This window comes from Eucyclogobius newberryi, unplaced genomic scaffold (assembly GCF_026437365.1).
Source record: "Eucyclogobius newberryi isolate DKJ021-1_F unplaced genomic scaffold, fEucNew1.0.hap1 SCAF_4, whole genome shotgun sequence".
In the NCBI taxonomy this organism is placed as follows: domain Eukaryota; kingdom Metazoa; phylum Chordata; class Actinopteri; order Gobiiformes; family Gobiidae; genus Eucyclogobius; species Eucyclogobius newberryi.
The window spans coordinates 13,529,377-13,549,390 of record NW_027316056.1 but is presented as its reverse complement, the minus strand read 5'-3'; the positions used below and the strand labels follow the sequence as shown (position 1 = coordinate 13,549,390).

Sequence of the window (20,014 nt, the reverse complement as noted above, 5' to 3'; positions counted from 1 at the left end):
CACAAAGGATCAACCTCCAGACTACCATTACCGTATTTTCCGGACTATAAGGTGCACTGGAGTATAAGTCGCACCAGCCAAAAAATGCACAATGGAAAAGTTTAAAATGCATTTGCACGTGTGAAAATAACAAACATTATCACATATATGTCGCTCCGAAGTACATAAGTATAAATATAAGTATGAAAAAACGTATAGTCCGGAAAATACGGTAATTGTTAAATATGTCATCGCTCTCTACCTCCACTCCAAACCTGACTGAGCCTTGACCTACGCTTACTGTACGTCCCCTTTAAGAACTGGCACAGAACATAATGTCCATCAAACTCTTTCCCCCCGTATAGCCGCCCCCTTCACCTCTGCGTCCGGGAAGTGCATATCGCTGCGGTAATGGAAGTTCGAGAGAGAGAGCTATTTTAAACATGCAGGAAGTGGTGCAAACAGGGAGTCCCCACCCAGACTCTCTCTCCTCTCCGCCGCTCGAGTGGAATCATGCTACATGCTGCTGCCTTTACATGCTTTTGCCCCATTTCAACAGGGACTAGTTCATTTTGAGATGTCGTGATTTTAGTGTGAGACAAGCTGCTGCGTGAAGAGGGGAAGGACCGGAGCGGAAGGACTGGAGGTGTTTAGTCAGACCACTCACTCCAGGGAGTCTGTGTAGCCTATAGAGCACCATGCTTTCTCTTAAATATCTTATAACCTACTGCATGTTCTTGAAAAACATGCATAGCACTTACGCAGAGTTTCTTTGAGCTTTTAAAGGAAGACGCTACTGTTGAAGGGCTTAAACAAACAATACTGGGGAAAGCGGAAAAAGAATTACTGACGTCAGTGTTGCAGATTTAGCAATATAAATGTATTAGGCAAAAGCATGGCTGGAAAATCTGGTACTTATCACATCGAGTTGGCAATTTCTTACTCGGTGAAAACACAATTTGAAGTTAATATTATTGTAGAAATGTTGAGAGTCCACAACAATTCAAAAATACATTACGGCCCACAATGTGATTTAATGTAATTTTAATGCAGCAAATGCAGCAAACTTAGTTACATACTTCTGAAGTCATCCAACTCTTAAGTTTTCTTGGCTCAATCCAAAGAAGTGAGTACTTGAAAAAAAAGTTTTAATCTGAATGTTTAAATAAAGTTTGAATTTAAAAAAGCGGTAAAAAATTAAATACTTTAAAATCTTGCATCAGGATCTGCAGTTTTTACATTTCCAAATTTTCACTTTTCAGAATGCCAACATTGCTATGTTTTGACCCATGTTCAGATTCAATTTTATTTTCATTATATGACCAATCTCATTTATTATCGTTGCTTTAGAAAACGGCATTCCTGGCAATTAGACTGCAGCCTGCCCACTATCCCCAGTGGAAAGGGGCAGAAAAAGGAAGCCGTCATGATCATTTTCATGGTAATTTGCGGGATTACAATATGCTAATGTGATAATTACAGTGGATGGTCGGCACTAATCACCTTCTGCACTCATGTTGTCATGTTGCCATTTGGATTACCACATTTTCTATGAATCTCAGCTTTCCTAGTTAGATAAAATGCATGCCTGTTCAATTCTCAAAGTCCAATTTTTCTCATTTAGCCGCATTGAAGAAGAGTTTTACATTGCATACAGATTGGCACCAAGCAACAATACGTGCCCACTCACACCTGCTAACACCATCAAATCAAATCAACATGATTTCCCTCTCTCTCATTAATTAAGCCCTTTTCTTGTGTAATCTCTATCATTATTTATTTATAGGCGCCTCATATAGCGCAGCGTGTTAAATACATAATGTCTCGCTGTGATCTGGGCCGCTGCCTCTGCTGAACTTTTTTAGACTTATTAGAGTTAGATAATGAGCTATTGGACTAATACAGAGTCATGCCAGTATGCCTTCATTTACTAAATCTATATTTAACTCTGAATCCCAAGATTTGAAGGTTCAAAGGCAAAGAAAAACCCACATGTTCAATGCTGCAAAGTCATGAGTGCATTGAGAAAGGTTACAGGTTTCATTTTTTTTTAATTATCTCTTAGTGTTGTTTTTGGCATTTTGATGTAAGGTTTTCATTTTATTTCTTTAACAAATAATACTTTCCATAAATATATATAGTGTTTTGCTCCATCTGTATAATTTGACTTTCTCCAGCAGCCAGCGATTCAAAAGCAAATGAGTAAAATCATAGTTAATGAAACCCATAGGACGTCTTCATAGATTATTCATATTAAAAGGTTGGGAGGTTGAGCAGATTCATTCAGAGGAAATAATTAAGTCGCAAACATTGCCTTTACTGGAACCCTCTCTGAATCCTTTGATGGCCGCTCCGTCTTGTCTGATCCTTCTCAGATTGCTTGTCATTTCAAATATAGGGGTCACTTTTTGCCAATAAGATCAAGAACACAATAGTCGATACACTTGCCTATCTCATCTGCTTTGACCCTCCTGATATTAAAGAGACATCAGAATACAAACAACTTTAAGATGACTAAAATGACAATAAAAATAATTAATTGGCGATTAATTGTGTGCACTCATCCAGAAACATGTGATGTCATCAAAGTTGGAGTAAATACAACTGTTATGTGACCACTGAAGGCGTGGACATCTTGGTAAATTGGAAAATGCTAAATATGACTCATTTATTGTTGATAAACAAAGCTTTTGGAAAAGCATTTGGCTAATTACATAATAATCTCCATAATGCCTTACTTAAATTTAGCAGAGCGGGAGGAAGCACTGTGATCTGGTTTGATAAAGAGAAACTTGGATCAGCGCTTCTATTAAGAGACACACAGCTCATTAAAATGTTCTCTGCCAAAGACTGAACCATATTAAAACTCCCTGCGAGCGAATCAGGAATGCAGCCACCAAATGAGCACATAAATATCAAGCGTTTCTAATATAATTAAAGTTTTACATCATACCTTGGCTCTTATCTACCATGGGGGAAGCCGACCACTGTTTTCAGAGCGTTGTTTACCACCGAGGAAGAGGAAGAGCACCTGCAAAGAAGGCTAAAGGAACACATCGATAAAGTATCACACCAGAACGACAAACGGAAGGTCGAGAATTGATTTAATTTAGATTTTTTTTTTTCTTCTTGAAGCTTGTCTTCTGGGTCACATCTGTAATGTCCCGCTCTGGTGTTCAATCTAATGTTATTCAGTCCCACAACATTTGCACCACTAAAACCACTTCTACCACTGCGACTACTGTCACCTCTGCTGCTGCTACTGCTACTACTACTGCTACTACTACTGCTACTGCTACTGCTACTACCACTGCTACTACTGTCACCTCTGCTGCTGCTACTGCTACTGCTACTGCTACTACTACTGCTGCTGCTACTGCTACTATCACTGCTACTACTGTCACCTCTGCTGCTGCTACTGCTACTACTACTACCACTGCTACTACTGTCACCTCTGCTGCTGCTACTGCTACTACTACTGCTACTGCTACTACTACCAGTGCTACTACTGTCACCTCTGCTGCTGCTGCTACTGCTACTACTACTGCTACTACCACTGCTACTACTGTCACCTCTGCTGCTACTGCTACTACCACTGCTACTACTGTCACCTCTGCTGCTGCTACTGCTACTACCACTGCTACTACCACTGCTACTACCAGTGCTACTACTGTCACCTCTGCTGCTGCTACTGCTACTACTACTGCTACTACCACTGCTACTACTGTCACCTCTGCTGCTACTGCTACTACTACTGCTACTACCACTGCTACTACTGTCACCTCTGCTGCTGCTACTACCACTGCTACTACTGTCACCTCTGCTGCTGCTACTACTACTGCTACTACTGTCACCTCTGCTGCTACTGCTACTACCACTGCTACTACCAGTGCTACTACTACTACTACTGCTACTACCACTGCTACTACTGTCACCTCTGCTGCTGCTACTGCTACTACTACTACTGCTACTACCACTGCTACTACTGTCACCTCTGCTGCTGCTACTGCTACTACTACTGCTACTACCACTGCTACTACTGTCACCTATGCTGCTGCTACTGCTACTACCACTGCTACTACTGTCACCTCTGCTGCTGCTACTGCTACTACTACTGCTACTACCACTGCTACTACTGTCACCTCTGCTGCTGCTACTGCTACTACTACTGCTACTACTACTGCTACTACCACTGCTACTACCACTGCTACTACCACTGCTACTACTGTCACCTCTGCTGCTGCTACTGCTACTACTACTGCTACTACCACTGCTACTACTGTCACCTCTGCTGCTACTGCTACTCTTACTGCTACTACCACTGCTACTACTGTCACCTCTGCTGCTGCTACTACCACTGCTACTACTGTCACCTCTGCTGCTGCTACTACTACTGCTACTACCACTGCTACTATTGTCACCTCTGCTGCTGCTACTGCTACTACTACTGCTACTACTACTGCTACTACCACTGCTACTACCACTGCTACTACTGTCACCTCTGCTGCTGCTACTGCTACTACTACTGCTACTACCACTGCTACTACTGTCACCTCTGCTGCTGCTACTGCTACTACTGTCACCTCTGCTGCTGCTACTGCTACTACTACTGCTACTACCACTGCTACTACTGTCACCTCTGCTGCTGCTACTGCTACTACTACTGCTACTACTACTGTCACCTCTGCTGCTACTGCTACTCTTACTGCTACTACCACTGCTACTACTGTCACCTCTGCTGCTGCTACTACCACTGCTACTACTGTCACCTCTGCTGCTGCTACTACTACTGCTACTACCACTGCTACTACTGTCACCTCTGCTGCTGCTACTACCACTGCTACTACTGTCACCTCTGCTGCTGCTACTACCACTGCTACTACTGTCACCTCTGCTGCTACTGCTACTACTACTGCTACTACCACTGCTACTACTGTCACCTCTGCTGCTGCTACTACCACTGCTACTACTGTCACCTCTGCTGCTACTGCTACTACCACTGCTACTACCAGTGCTACTACTGTCACCTCTGCTGCTGCTACTGCTACTACTACTGCTACTACCACTGCTACTACTGTCACCTCTGCTGCTGCTACTGCTACTACTACTGCTACTACCACTGCTACTACTGTCACCTCTGCTGCTGCTACTGCTACTACTACTGCTACTACCACTGCTACTATTGTCACCCCTTCTGCTGCTACTGCTACTACTACTGGTACTACCACTGCTACTACCACTGCTACTACTGTCACCTCTGCTGCTGCTACTACTACTGCTACTACCACTGCTACTACTGTCACCTCTGCTGCTGCTACTGCTACTACCACTGCTACTACTGTCACCTCTGCTGCTGCTACTGCTACTACCACTGCTACTACCACTGCTACTATCACTGCTACTACTGTCACCTCTGCTGCTGCTACTGCTACTGCTACTACTACTGCTACTGCTACTACCACTGCTACTACCACTGCTACTACCACTGCTACTACTGTCACCTCTGCTGCTGCTACTGCTACTACTACTGCTACTACCACTGCTACTACTGTCACCTCTGCTGCTGCTACTGCTACTACCACTGCTACTACTGTCACCTCTGCTACTACTACTGCTACTACCACTGCTACTACTGTCACCTCTGCTGCTGCTACTGCTACTACTACTGCTACTACCACTGCTACTACTGTCACCTCTGCTGCTGCTACTGCTACTACTACTGCTACTACCACTGCTACTACTGTCACCTCTGCTGCTGCTACTGCTACTACTACTGCTACTACTACTGCTACTACCACTGCTACTACTGTCACCTCTGCTGCTGCTACTGCTACTACTACTGCTACTACCACTGCTACTACTGTCACCTCTGCTGCTGCTACTGCTACTACTACTGCTACTACCACTGCTACTACTGTCACCTCTGCTACTACTGTCACCTCTGCTGCTGCTGCTACTGCTACTACTACTGCTACTACCACTGCTACTACCACTGCTACTACTGTCACCTCTGCTGCTGCTACTACTACTGCTACTACCACTGCTACTACTGTCACCTCTGCTGCTGCTACTGCTACTACTACTGCTACTACTACTGCTACTACCACTGCTACTACCACTGCTACTACTGTCACCTCTGCTGCTACTGCTACTACTACTGCTACTACCACTGCTACTACTGTCACCTCTGCTGCTGCTACTGATACTACTACTGCTACTACCACTGCTACTACTGTCACCTCTGCTGCTACTGCTACTACTACTGCTACTACCACTGCTACTATTGTCACCTCTGCTGCTGCTACTGCTACTACTACTGCTACTACCACTGCTACTACTGTCACCTCTGCTGCTGCTACTGCTACTACTACTGCTACTACCACTGCTACTACTGTCACCTCTGCTGCTGCTACTGCTACTACTACTGCTACTACTACTGCTACTACCACTGCTACTACTGTCACCTCTGCTGCTGCTACTGCTACTACTACTGCTACTACCACTGCTACTACTGTCACCTCTGCTGCTGCTACTGCTACTACTACTGCTACTACCACTGCTACTACTGTCACCTCTGCTACTACTGTCACCTCTGCTGCTGCTGCTACTGCTACTACTACTGCTACTACCACTGCTACTACCACTGCTACTACTGTCACCTCTGCTGCTGCTACTACTACTGCTACTACCACTGCTACTACTGTCACCTCTGCTGCTGCTACTGCTACTACTACTGCTACTACTACTGCTACTACCACTGCTACTACCACTGCTACTACTGTCACCTCTGCTGCTACTGCTACTACTACTGCTACTACCACTGCTACTACTGTCACCTCTGCTGCTGCTACTGATACTACTACTGCTACTACCACTGCTACTACTGTCACCTCTGCTGCTACTGCTACTACTACTGCTACTACCACTGCTACTATTGTCACCTCTGCTGCTGCTACTGCTACTACTACTGGTACTACCACTGCTACTACCACTGCTACTACTGTCACCTCTGCTGCTGCTACTGCTTCTGCTAATACCACTGTTACTGCTACTACTACCACTGTTACTGCTACTACTACCACTACTGTCACCACTGCTGCTGCTGCTACTGCTACTGCTACTGCTACTACTACGGTCCCCTTTGCTGCTGTTACCACTACTATTACTACTGCTACTGCTACTACTGCTACATAATGGTTGCTGTAATGATCATAATCCTTTAGTTGTAGTATGCATATCCCAAAATTAGAATTGCCTCATAGAATCAGGGTTAAAAAAAACATGTTGTATAATATTGGACGCGACGAGTGCTGATTCTTCCAAGTGCTTCTTGATAAATGGAATTGCTTCTTTGTATGCAAGGTAGTTTGTGGTTACAATAATGAAATCGACAGAATGAAAGGCTAGTTTAAGGACAGCAGATTGGATTCCTACCACAATTGGTTTACTTATGTCAAGGGACAATGAGGCACAGTAAACATTAGCATTGTCAATGATATTTAATTAGTAATTATGAGCAATAAAGCAGTAGTCATAACAAACTATGCTGTCACCTCCTCGGCCTTGTTGTAAGTTGTTCTAAAACCTAGTAACTTTGAAATAGAAACTGGCCATAAGTTGGCCATTTGGAACACGTTCGATGACTAATACGTCAGAAAAGTTTACTTGGAATTTTTTTTTTTTATCCAAATACTTGTCGACAGCTTGTAAGTGGAACGAGAGTGGAGGCGTGAGTGGGAGGTTATAAGGCTGCTAAAGTCTTCACCTGTTGCTGGACATTTGTACAAAATCACACTCCACATTAACAAAAGGTATTTTCTCTGCTAAGACAAGATTTCCTTTGTGTAGCCGTTGTAGTCCATTATTATGCTCGCACCAACCATGACCTTTGGAGTTTTGGTGCTTCTTGTAACATGTAAAATTGATTTTTTTGGAATAGGTAATGTTTTCTCTTCCTTTTAGATTCTGAATATCCTAATAAAAAGGATGAAGTATTCCAAACCAATTCATGGCTTTGTTAAATTGATCAAATATATGTTCATTTGAGTAAGTCATGTTGTTGCAGAAGTGTCATTAAAACTATCATTAGAAAAACAAATGTATTTTCTCTCTCGTTGCCAAGTGAGTGTGAAATGCAGCAAAACTACAAACACAAGTTTCAGAACACACTTAAAAAGATTTAATATAACTAATGATTCTTAATTTTGCATCCTAAAACAATTCAATAAAGGAAAACACAACCTTATACACATTTTATTAGATATCCAGCTGAATATAATCATTCTATTTAAAGATTGTTAGAGTGGTATGGTTAAGGATTGTTTTTTTAAATAATTTTTAACTAAGTTTCTTTTTCTTTTTTCTGTTCAGGTTGCAGCCATAAACCCCAGTCACCCTCTGGCCCAGATGCCGCTGCCTCCCTCCATGAAGAACTGTATCCAGCTGGCGGCGTGTGAAGCCACCGAGCTGCTACCCATGAACCCTGACCTCCCTGCTGACCTCTTCACCTCCTGCCTCACCACACCCATCAAGATCGCCCTCCGCTGGTAAGGATGACACACTGCATTTATGACGCACCCTGATACTCTAACTCTAATGCTATAGTTCATCTGGACATAAAGTTGCCACATCCTATTCGCTATACATATACAGTATATGGCTTGTACATGGTATGGCAAACAAGGCATTTTTACTATAATGATTGTAAAAATTGTAACAATAGCTTGCCCAAAGTATGGACCGAAGTATGCACGTAATATTGACCCCAAAAACCAAAAATATGTATTGCAAATTGGTATCAGTAATGGTATAGCAAACATGCTGAAAAATACATGCATAAAAATACACTATGATTAAATCTTTATCTTGTTGGGAATAATAAAAAAGTGTAGCATTCTGTGACAAAAAATTTTGTGATTTAAAAAAAAAAAAAAAGTTTTCTAAATCCAAAAGTATCCGTTTATTTTTTCCTTTGCAGAAGTTCGATGTTCCAAATACACAGTTTTATTAAAGTGCTTTTTCTACAATCAAAAGTCATACAAGGACACGACACACACTCATTTGTATTATTCGCTTGGAAACAAAATATGTTGCTCCTACGAGTGGTGCTATAGCAAAAACACTGGTGTTATTATGTAGGAGGTGTAGGTTTAAACATTGGACCGCCCACTCCAGGAAAAGTGAGACTCATTCCACATGGTTTTACATTTGTTATGAATTAGTAGTAGCAGTGAGTTTAGCTTATTTAAGTATAGAGTGCTGTTTTGATCAAAAATGTGTAACATTTTGCCGCTTTGATTGGTTGGGTTTTATTTAAAAAAAAAACTTTTATCCCAGTTATTTTTCCCTGGACTAGTTCCTACTCGTCTTCACCATAAAAGGCCAATCCATCAAAACAATAATGGGCACATATTGGAATAACTTCACTGTTCACTTATGATCTAAAGCTAGCATCTATATTTTTTGTATTGATGAGTTAATGGTTTCCTTTTGTTTTTTCATTTCTGAGACATGTTTAGTCCATGTTTATTCCCTTCCTGATTCAAGTTATAGGCTTGCCCTCTTAAATGTTCATGTTGGTATTACAATCAAATTCATATTTTTTCATCCGTTTTCATTATCGGAGTAAAATCTCCAAAGACAAAATGTGCTCTTTGTGCTTTGTGTGAACCAAAAAAAAAGTCTTAGACAGTGAGCTAAAAAAGATAAAGGATTTAAATCAGGTTTAAATCTAGCATGATCCGCCACTTCCTTCACTGTCAGCCGAGACTGGACCAAGATGATCAGAGGAAGGAATTAGGAAGCCTTGTGATGTCAAGAATGCATTTGATGTTGTAGGTGGCTTGAAAATGGTTGAAATAGTTGAAGATTTTACTATAATGCACTTTTATTTTGTTACAAACGGTGGTATTTACACTTGTCAAGTGTGGCTGGAATTTCAGAGACAAGTTTGTCTAGTTTTCCATGTACAACTAACAAAAACAGTTGGCTAATACCACACAAAACAAAAATAGTGATTGGGTGTGATGTTGTTAATGAGAAATAATGAACAAAAGGTAATCTACGTGACTTTGAAAAAGCTAGAGACAAGTACAGTGATACACTATTTCTGTGATTGATAATCTTTACTTAATCCTATGCTTATGTAAATTTCCAACAGCTATATATCAGATTAGGAGACATAAATGTAAGTCTTTTTATTGAAATAATAGAGATTTTACACTTAAACACCGGTGTTTTATATTTTTATGCCTCTAGTTTGGAGTAGACTGGAAATGATAACTGTAGATACTTATCCAAATCTGTTCAGGCATAGTTTTATTCAGCAGTGGTGCATTACTGTCACGTGATGCTTCTTTAAAGTTTCAAAGCATTTTGTATCACGTCAATTATATATCTAATCAAGATGAATATGTCTCCTCGTTTACCATTTCCAGTGCCCCTTGTCATAAATTATTACGCACTGGCATGTGTTTGGTTTGAGGTCATTGTACGATTTGGCACATTCCCATCTAAAAGTGTATGGTGCGATCGAGCGCGTTGGAAACCGTGTAAGTTACAATGACCGGTTCCCCTCAGGACTGGTCCGACAGCAGTCAAATGGTTCTTTTCTGTCGTAAAAATGGCCGAATTGCGTTTATCTTTCTCTGACTCTAAATCCTCGCTCTACTCTGACCTTCAGCATAATGAGGTCTCTGAGTTATGCCATTAATATTGATATGCCTCCTCAACAGCCCGTTCAGAATGAACTGGAAGCTCTGAGCCCACCGAATAATATTGACTGAAAGATTTCCTTACACCCCTGCCTCCTAAATCCAAAAATAAATGCTACGCCTCGGGGCATTGGATCGACCCTTTTTGCATGCACCAGCACAAATTATAGTGGCGTTATTAGTGGGAAATAAACATGGAGAAATTACTGTCACTGCGCCGTAAAGTTGTCTTTAATTAGATTGTCTTGTGAGTGTCGTTTGGAACTCTGGGACATTTGTCGTGGCTGCCACAAGCACTCAAAATCACTATTAGTCATCTCATAACCTCAACGTTCAACCCCAATTCTGAACATCTCCCCTGACTAAGAATGCAACTGAAATTATGCAACTGTGTGTAATATAATTTCATGTATTGTGAAAAAGATGATAGCGCAGAACACACTGAAAATATCAAAGTGCTAATTTTCTTAATTAAGCTGTAGTAATATAAGTTAAAAAAAAAAGTTAAACAAAGATGAATGTAATATGTGTAATTAAATTAGACATTACTCATTCAATTGACTAACTTTGCTTAAAATACAAACCTACAGACAAATGTAATCTGTTTCTATTTTGTCTGCGGTAAAAAAACAAAAACAAATCAAGCCTTGAATGGAAGGGACTGTAAAGGATTACTCAAACAAGTGTGAATCAATCGAAATATAACAAGCTATTGATAAGGGAACATCGCTGTAACTTGGTTAAAAACTACATAATACTGTACGTCCCCTTTAACTGATTTAGTACAATACAGTATATCCACTTGACAATAACCGACTTTAATTAAACACTGTTCTGCTTTCCCGTGGCTGCTGTCTCCACACTTCTCATTATTCTCTACCTGTTGCCATCGAGCGCGGTGAAGCCCGAGGTGACTTTCAGCAGAAGGACCAGCGCAGGAGGAGAAGGGGGCTCCAGAAACATTAACGCCAGAAATAGTGTTTCCAGTCTTGGCATGATTTGGCACCAAATTGCAATCTGATTGAGAACTGAGGACGGACCTCTCCAACCAACTCTTTTACCGCAATAAACATGGCAGCTGTGGTCTATCTCTCCTCCCTCTTCTTGCATTTAGACAGAGATGCAAAAGCACAATTTTCCTCCCCTGTCCCCGTCGTATGCCTATTATTTTCTAAACATAGAGATTGCAACGCTGGTTTCTTCTTAATTTCACTCTGCCCTGAGGTAAAAGCAATGACAAAATGCTCTAGTGTGGTGCTAGACGCATACGGATAGGCTGTTGCACAGGCTTACCGCCAGCTCTAAAACTTTAATAAGATGCATTGAGGGCTGCATGATGGGGTTTACAGCGGGGAAGGCGGGGAGACGGAGGCATGTGTACCTTTCATGGCGCAGCTGAGCAGAAAATCAGTACTGATGGAGCACTATCTTCAAGGGATTTCCCCGCTGAGGAGACTGATGGGCCAGGATGATGTGAGGAGGAGGAGACTCTATAGGGCCAGGGACAGACCAAGAAGGACAGGAAGTGTGCAATGGTAGCAGCGTCTTTTAATGGCCTTTATGCTCTGTTCAGGTGTAACATTTTGCATATTTGCCTGCCCGTCTAATGGTTGGCCTCACATGACACCTAATATTACAGGCAGATGTATTGTCTTAAAACATTAAATTACTAAGCCTGAACGGGAAAAAAAAAAACTAACACTGGCCTGTCAATAAACAACAAAATTGAAACTATTATATATGCCACTGACGCAATAATGTACAGTATCGTTAAAAGCTGCAACAAATAAATAGTGGAATGAAAAAAATTATTGGCCATAGTTCTCATCATGTATTATGTAAATGCAGATTTTTTTTTCTTCTCTTTGCTTTGTTTTTGGATTCTCTTGTTATTCAGGAGGCATTAGCATTGACGTTTGGAGGAATACAAAGCAGGGCATCTCCTTCTGTTCAATATTGGTTCAGAAAGGGGCTCGTGCTAACCCTGAGCTTTCTGCAAGTATAATGATAGTCTTTTCCCACTCCATAGACATGAATTGCCAATCAGCTCGTGTGTTCAAATATGCAACTGACCTCGAACCGCTCTCTCCCAATACATGCACCTGCAAGCGCACAAATATCATAGATTGGTTTAGAAGATCAGCATTCAAGGGCTGCATCATTCCTTATTTAGCCACAACAACCTTGACACACATAACAAAAGCAGCATTGTATTATTTTCCTCTGTAATCTGCATTCGCTCATTAACACTACTATTCAATGTGTATCAAGGGTTGCCGCGCCCCCCTATTCTCTTGTTACATAACAGTACCATGTGCTTCTGCTACCGGAACCTTTGTAGATTTTAAGACCACAACAGGGTTACCCCATCTACTGGAGTTTTGATGTAAAAGAGGAATGACATAATATTGTAGTTTTGACACTTTTGCCTCTGAGATGATGGGCTCCAGTCAGTTCTCAACTTATGGTAATACAACTTAGTGACTCTAGCACTTTATGGTTTTGATCTTTTAATAAAAGATACAACATACCTTCTGATCCACAATCTTTACTTTTCGTCAATATTTTCTCACATTTGACTTTAAAGGAGGTTGTCTTCTTGCTTGCATTTAAGGCTTGTGAGGCAATGCTTTTCAGGAGAGGTCAGTTCAAAGTTTAGAAAGTTGTCCACCTTGAAATTAAGCCAGTATTGAAGATGGTGGATATCAGTGCTTCCCTGTGGTTGAGAGGTTAAGGCATCAGCACATATGCCAGGCTCCAAGAGTGTCAAGAGTTTGAATCCCGAGTCTGACAATTTACTGCATGTCCTCCCTTCTCTCTCATCCCCATTTCACGCTGAACTCTCCTGTCTAATAAAGAAAATAGTGGATATCTTGCAGTATTTGACTTGAGCTTGTTTTGACTTCAATCATTCTGTTTTTCTTAATTTTGAACAGAAAATGTTTTTGTTCCTAGGGGTAATTAAAGTGACTGAACAAGAATACATCAGCTTTTGCTATGTTTCAGCAGTAGAGAACGACCTATTCTGCTGTTGCCCAAAGCTCTTCCTTTATTATGCAAGTTTAAATATTTTCCTTCCCAGCTATTACTGTATGTCCAACATATTTGTATTTATGGACTAAGGGTACAATAGCACAAGAAAACGTCTGTTTCCTTATGTTAATGACAGAACTGGAGAGTGCTTCGTGTCTTTACCATTCGCTCCAGATGGATGAGTTACATTTCTCTGAACACATTGAATGACTCGTGTGATCTGTAAAGCCACCAGGTGTGTCCGTTCCTTTCCAAAAGCTTTTAATGTGACTCGCAGGTGTGACTAACAAAGAGGCCTCATGTTGCAGTAAAAGTCTGGCTTCTGTCACAAAATCCCAACATTTGTTTGATTATTCACAGTTGAAGTCCCTCCAAAATCGTCTCAGGGTGACATCATCTCACCGTCTGTCCCCAAAATGCTCGGTTCACCAGTTTAACAAAAGTTACATCAAATACTGAACATTTAAGAATAGAAATATGTCTTTATATAATTGTAATTCTGATGTTTTGACGTGCTCCTCAAAGCACAGCATTATTAATTCAATCACTCACCGAGCCATTGCTGCGGCAACACCACAATCACTGCAAAGGTTTGTGATTGGACAAGATCTTAAAGTATAGCGTTGCAATTATTGTGAGAAGCAACATCACAATTTGGCAACTATTCATAATAAAATGTTCTAAAACATTTATATTCTGCCCTAACAAACCTGCACCTTCTCAATATGAACTGCAACGAGCTAAAGGCAAGGTCAAGACCGTTCAGGAAATATGTGCTGATTAGCATAATGTACCAGGCCTTTTGAAATTAATTTGAACTGAATATTGTAATGAGGTATATTTCCCTTCTGCTCGGGCCGGCTATGCGTTTGTCTTATTAATATAGAATTAATGCTATTAATCCTAATATATCGGCCCTGAAATCCTGACTGCAGCAACCTTATGTAACAGCAATGGGAACTTCACAAGTAAGATTAAAAGTGTAAATTGTTTGCCTTTTTCATTTCAAGTTAGAATTTGTGTTCTCATTAGTTCTTTGCGGGTCACATACTTTCAGCTGAAAATGCTGCTTTGAAAAAGTTACTTTCACAGAACGAAGGCTCCAGGCTCTAACACTTTTGACATCTTAATAAACTGACTGGCAGTTCTGTCTGTTCGGCTCAAGAATCTTGAAAAGAAATGTACACGCTTAAAACTTATTTTTAAACAGACAGAACCACTATTGAAATGACAACTTAAACAATCAATTTGATCTCTCACTTTTTCACATGTTTTATTGCATTGACATTTTATACTTCAGCTGACAAACCAGTTTAGTTACAATTGTGCTGGATGCCCTTCCAGCTGCAACATATTTTTACACATTTTCAGCTTGGCAATAGTGAGTCCGTACGGCTGGAATAACCCTCACTTCTTTTTGTTAGCTGGGGTGATGTGTTAAACTATAATACAGTAATTATACTCTTGACAACTCAATATATTATAGTTTCACATTTTACTTTACATATGAGCTTCAATTATTGCTAATTTGGCTTCCCATTATTGTGTTGGCCCTTATGGTAAATACAGCGACTGTAATTTCTGTGATTGGTGTGGTAATTACTGTATTTAAATGCAGAGAATGAATTATTACTTCTAATCACATATTGTTGCTGGGCAGTATGACCTCAAATGAGTAGCGTGCTACTATGTAACACTATTTGCTAGGGATGGGCACAATTGACAAAACTCAATACCATATATCCCAATGACATTATGTCAATCCAACAGGAATGTTGTTAAAACTGTCTTAAAACTGTCTTTAAATGTATTAGCTGAGGTTTGATCATCAAGTTTGACATTTTTGTAAAATGAATCTCAAAAGTGCAGAAATATCACCATATACTCCAAACATGACAGAAATATCACCATATACTCCAAACATAGCTATACTTATTTTTTGTTTTTACTATAAATTCAAAAACAACATTCACGATTAATCTACATTATGATATATTGCCCACCTCCAGGACAAACAGTAGGAGGCCTGTGTGGAACTATTAAAGCTATAAGTTTGTGTGCATATCTATTTTGATTGGATGGCTAAAATTGTACCAATTATAAATTTCAATCCAACTTTTAGTGATATTTGTGTAGGTTTGGTCTGCAGCTCCTCAGATTAGATTTGGGGCTGTGCATGACTGACAGAGCCACACTCTTGGGACCTGGAGTCTGATTGAAGAAGTAATGAGCAGTGGAGACGTGGGACCCATTGGGAGCGCTCAGTCCTGTCCCCTCCCTCTCCTCTCCCCGTCCCAGAAGAACAGCACTTTCCTCTCACATAATTTCTCCCCTCCAAATGTGAAGATGCCCACTCATGGCCCTCAGTCTCATACCTCACCTCTCTTATTCACTGATCAAATTAAAGTTTTTCCACCTCCTGCTTGCTCGTAATAATCCTCCAATTCCCTCTTTGTCCCGTTCTTCCTCTCCACTTCTGCGGGCTGAGCGGTTTTCCTCTGCCAGACAAAAGGTTTTCACCATGAGCCATCACCATTTGCAGATGAGTAAATCTTGTGATGTTTTTTTGTTTTGTCTTAAAAACTAGTATTTGTAGTTTGAACCACAGGATTTAGATTTTACATATCTCTCAAAATGTTTTCCACATTTTAACATGTTGACTTTAGTTCATCTGACAAACCAGTTTAGGTAAAACGTTGTATTAAAGGTGCCATAACATGCTTTTTTCACGTTTCGTAGTCTATCCTAAGTGTATAATTGATAATAATAAGGGTTGTGCAAGACCCTTAACATAATAGTTAAGAAATATCACCCAGACCTTGATAATAGCCATAATGACACGTGCTTGCCCTTATGACGCGGTCTTGCCCCACCGCCCGTCAGTTTGGAGATTCGAGGAAAGGAGATAGTCTGTAATATAGCTAAACACTACGGGAATCAATCAAAAAAAACATATATGAAGCACAAATAGCATTGTAAGAAGGTTAAAAGCTCTGAAAAGTCGATTTTGCATGTTATGGGACCTTTAATGTTGCCTTTGTTTAGTGATTGTAAATGCATTAATTTGCTCATTTGCACTTAAAGAAAAGTGCGAAGTGTGAAAAGTGCAAAGTGCCCTTTCTGGGGATAATTTATGACTGGAGCAACCTTAACTCCTTTTCATTGGTGATGTCTTAAACCATAAAACTGCAATTATACTCTTGATAACTTTATCTGTTATAGTTTCTTGTATATAAGTCATTTGGAGATGTGTTGCAGATGAGGAAAAATCAAGTTTTATTGGTTTTGTTTGCCCAGAATTGGTGCTGTACCTGATTTTTACTGTCTTGAAAACACATATTTTTCTTTTTTACATTAAAATGAATCTGGTGCAGCCCTTTAAAGCCATCGATTAACTGCTAAATGGACAGCCGTCATGTCGCAGTGTCTTCGGTATCGCATAATTTAATTAACACTCATTGCTTAACTCAGTCACATCACGAGTCTCACAGCAGGGACGCGACCCACTTGGCCACTTTGTTTCTGATTCGTAATCGTGTAATGATTTGTCTCAAACTGAACCAGAGAGTCGTGTTTATGAGTCTCGACTGATTCAGCTTCTGTCCTCATGCTGTTTTCTCTCTGTTGTGTGTGGATCAGCCCAGTGCACTCGGCCTCTCCAGGACCACATCATGGGTTTAAATAGCTTTCTTCTCCACCGCAGGGAAGAGGCTGCAGTGGGGTTTGCAGGATCGCTGCGCCCCTGATGCAACCTCCCACTATTTCTCTCTTTCTTGTTTACTTCGGCCCATCTGCCGGCTTCTTTTTGCACTTTATTTTCCCTTCACAGTTGTATCTCTTCAGTGAGTTTACAGTTTCTTCACATACTTAGCAGAAGATATCTAGCTTGACACAAACAAATCTCATTTCCATCCAACTTGGAACACATTTAAAGTGTGACGAGACACAATTCCCACAGGACAAGACGAGACAAACGATTGGGTCATCATTTAATTATTTAAGTCCACAATTTTGGCCTCACAATTTTTGATTCATTTTCTGTAGTGTTTTTTCCCACAACTTTTTTGGAATCACTGCTTCTCAAAAGGCGTAACTTGCCGGCGTAACCCTTTTTTTTGTCCAAGCCAAATGTAAACACGGCAAAAAAAAGTCTCACAAGACCATTCTCCGCATTTGTGCCCAATCTTGTGGCACATTTATCTCACGAGATCTTGTGACATGAGCTCTCCTCTCGTCATGAAATGCTGCCATACAATGATACATTTGAGCTTGAGCTTGTTTATTGAAGCAGAACTAAGTAACATTCATCTTATTATACAGCTTTGTGAGTCCCTGTGATGATTAAATATGTATTTTCTTGTGTGTTTGTCGTCGCCCCCTGCTGTCTCTAGGCGGAAAACCAGCCTTGAAACACTTGCCGACACAGAGAACACCTCCTGAGAAACCCTGGCTCTTTTTATTTGGAAATGTTAAAGGTCTTTGTATGTGATTTGTCTTATTACAGTGTCTTATTTGCGTCTAGTCTGACAATGTATTTTCACAAGAAAGCCAAAGCTACTTTAAGTCTTTTAATATTCTTCAATTATTTTAATATTCAAGTGTCTATTACTCTTTTAATTCCTGGTCAAGAATTGTGAGGCAAATCAATTAAATATAACTTAGTGTTAAAACGTTAAGATCTAATGAAGCTAATCGGACAATTAGCTACACCCTCAGCATAAAAATATATAAATATTTGATTAAAAAAACAATTCTCTAAAAATTAAAAAGATCATTCGAACCTGACAACCCACACACCATATCAGTGAAAAACAATACTAGTATTAGATTTATCTGTGAAGCACTGAATTCAGACTCTGCTTGAGCTTTACTGCCTTTTCTCTTTATTGCATGGGCTGGTGTGGGAATACTGCTTACTGCATCTTTAATGTGTACATCAAATACTTGTCAAAAGAATGCAGTACCACAGAGTATGGCTTTCTCATAAAGGCAGCCGTGACTAGTTTGCTGATTAATAATTTTTCTGGTTTAACTTTTGAGGTATATTATGGCCTGAGTTTCTTTAAAGAGGCTCTATATGTCACTGTGCTGCCATGTGGGATCTCATTATTCTCCAGCACAAAAGCAGCTTTGAATCTGAGCGATAGTTTACATCACGGCATAACAGATCAGACGCTCTTTTCCTGTTCCCGTGAGGACGTTAGCCTTTTTGGAATTTTCATTTTCATTTATAGTGGGATTGACTCCAGCTTTGTTGTAGGAAAGAGTTTTAAAAAGTATTTACGCTTTAGATTAAAGTCTGCACATGGAAATGCAATTATTTTGTATTCATATTGTTATGGCATGTTGTGAGTCATGTCTATACCACCAGTGGTGGATAGAGTACTGCAAATGTGTAGTGAAAGTACTCAAGTACTGCTGCCAAAATTGTACTCAAGGAAAAGTCAAAAGTATGTGTGAAAAAAGAGGACCAGTAATATTTTTAATCATTATTTTTCTATATATATTTTGGATCAATGTTGTCTAGTTTCAACTGGATTAAGTTGTTTTAAAGCACAAATAAATTGAATTGGAAATGGCTAGTCAGAGGCGGACTGTTATTTGTTTGTGGGACGGCGCTACTGTGCATAGTGATGATGCATGTAACTAACTTATGACAATTATATGGTAAAATATTACTCAAGTACATGTGGAAAATCTATCCAAAACATCTGATCAGTTATAAAAACATGAATTGTATTTAGTTACTTCCCACCTCTGCATATTATCCTGTCCTCTTGTTTTCCATCATTTAAAGTCTTCTGTGCATGAAATAGTACTTTTAATTTCCCCAAAGTCTAAACTTAGAATATAGATAGCTGCCTCTTTTTCTGTAACAAACTGACGTGTCATCCACCCAAAAACCATAGTTGTTGGCTTACTAGCCTTCAATCACATCTCAGCAATATAAGGAAGAACTGATCATTGCTGAATTTAGATGGGACAACATCATTTTCCATATTCCTTGATAAATCTCTGCTTCTCACATTCAATATTTCTGCTTCTTTACATAGAGCCCCTCTTAGTTTACCATCGTTTGGAATTACAAATTGGAGAGTTAAAGCTTTTCATGCACATTAAATACATACATTCTTATTCTAGTCTAGTTCATGTCACGTAGAGGAACCGTCTGATAATACAATGCCGTTCTGTAGCCATCTTAATATCCAAGTGTGATGAGGACATTCTGTATGTATTATAACAGAAAGTATCTTCTAATATGAAAGACACTTGATCTTATATTATATGCA

The 20,014-nt window shown here is 40.0% G+C and overlaps 1 protein-coding gene across 5 annotated transcripts in view; it reads left to right on the top strand.

Moving 5' to 3' along the window:
- The window catches only part of rptor (regulatory associated protein of MTOR, complex 1), a 219,273-nt gene that overhangs the window by 78,760 nt on the left and 120,499 nt on the right, over window positions 1-20,014 (top strand). For all 5 annotated transcript variants that reach the window (XM_072462410.1, XM_072462409.1, XM_072462407.1 and 2 more), the window contains exon 7: window positions 8,350-8,525. In XM_072462410.1, the coding sequence (XP_072318511.1) occupies window positions 8,350-8,525 (176 nt within the window). The remainder of the gene's footprint in view (window positions 1-8,349; window positions 8,526-20,014) is intronic.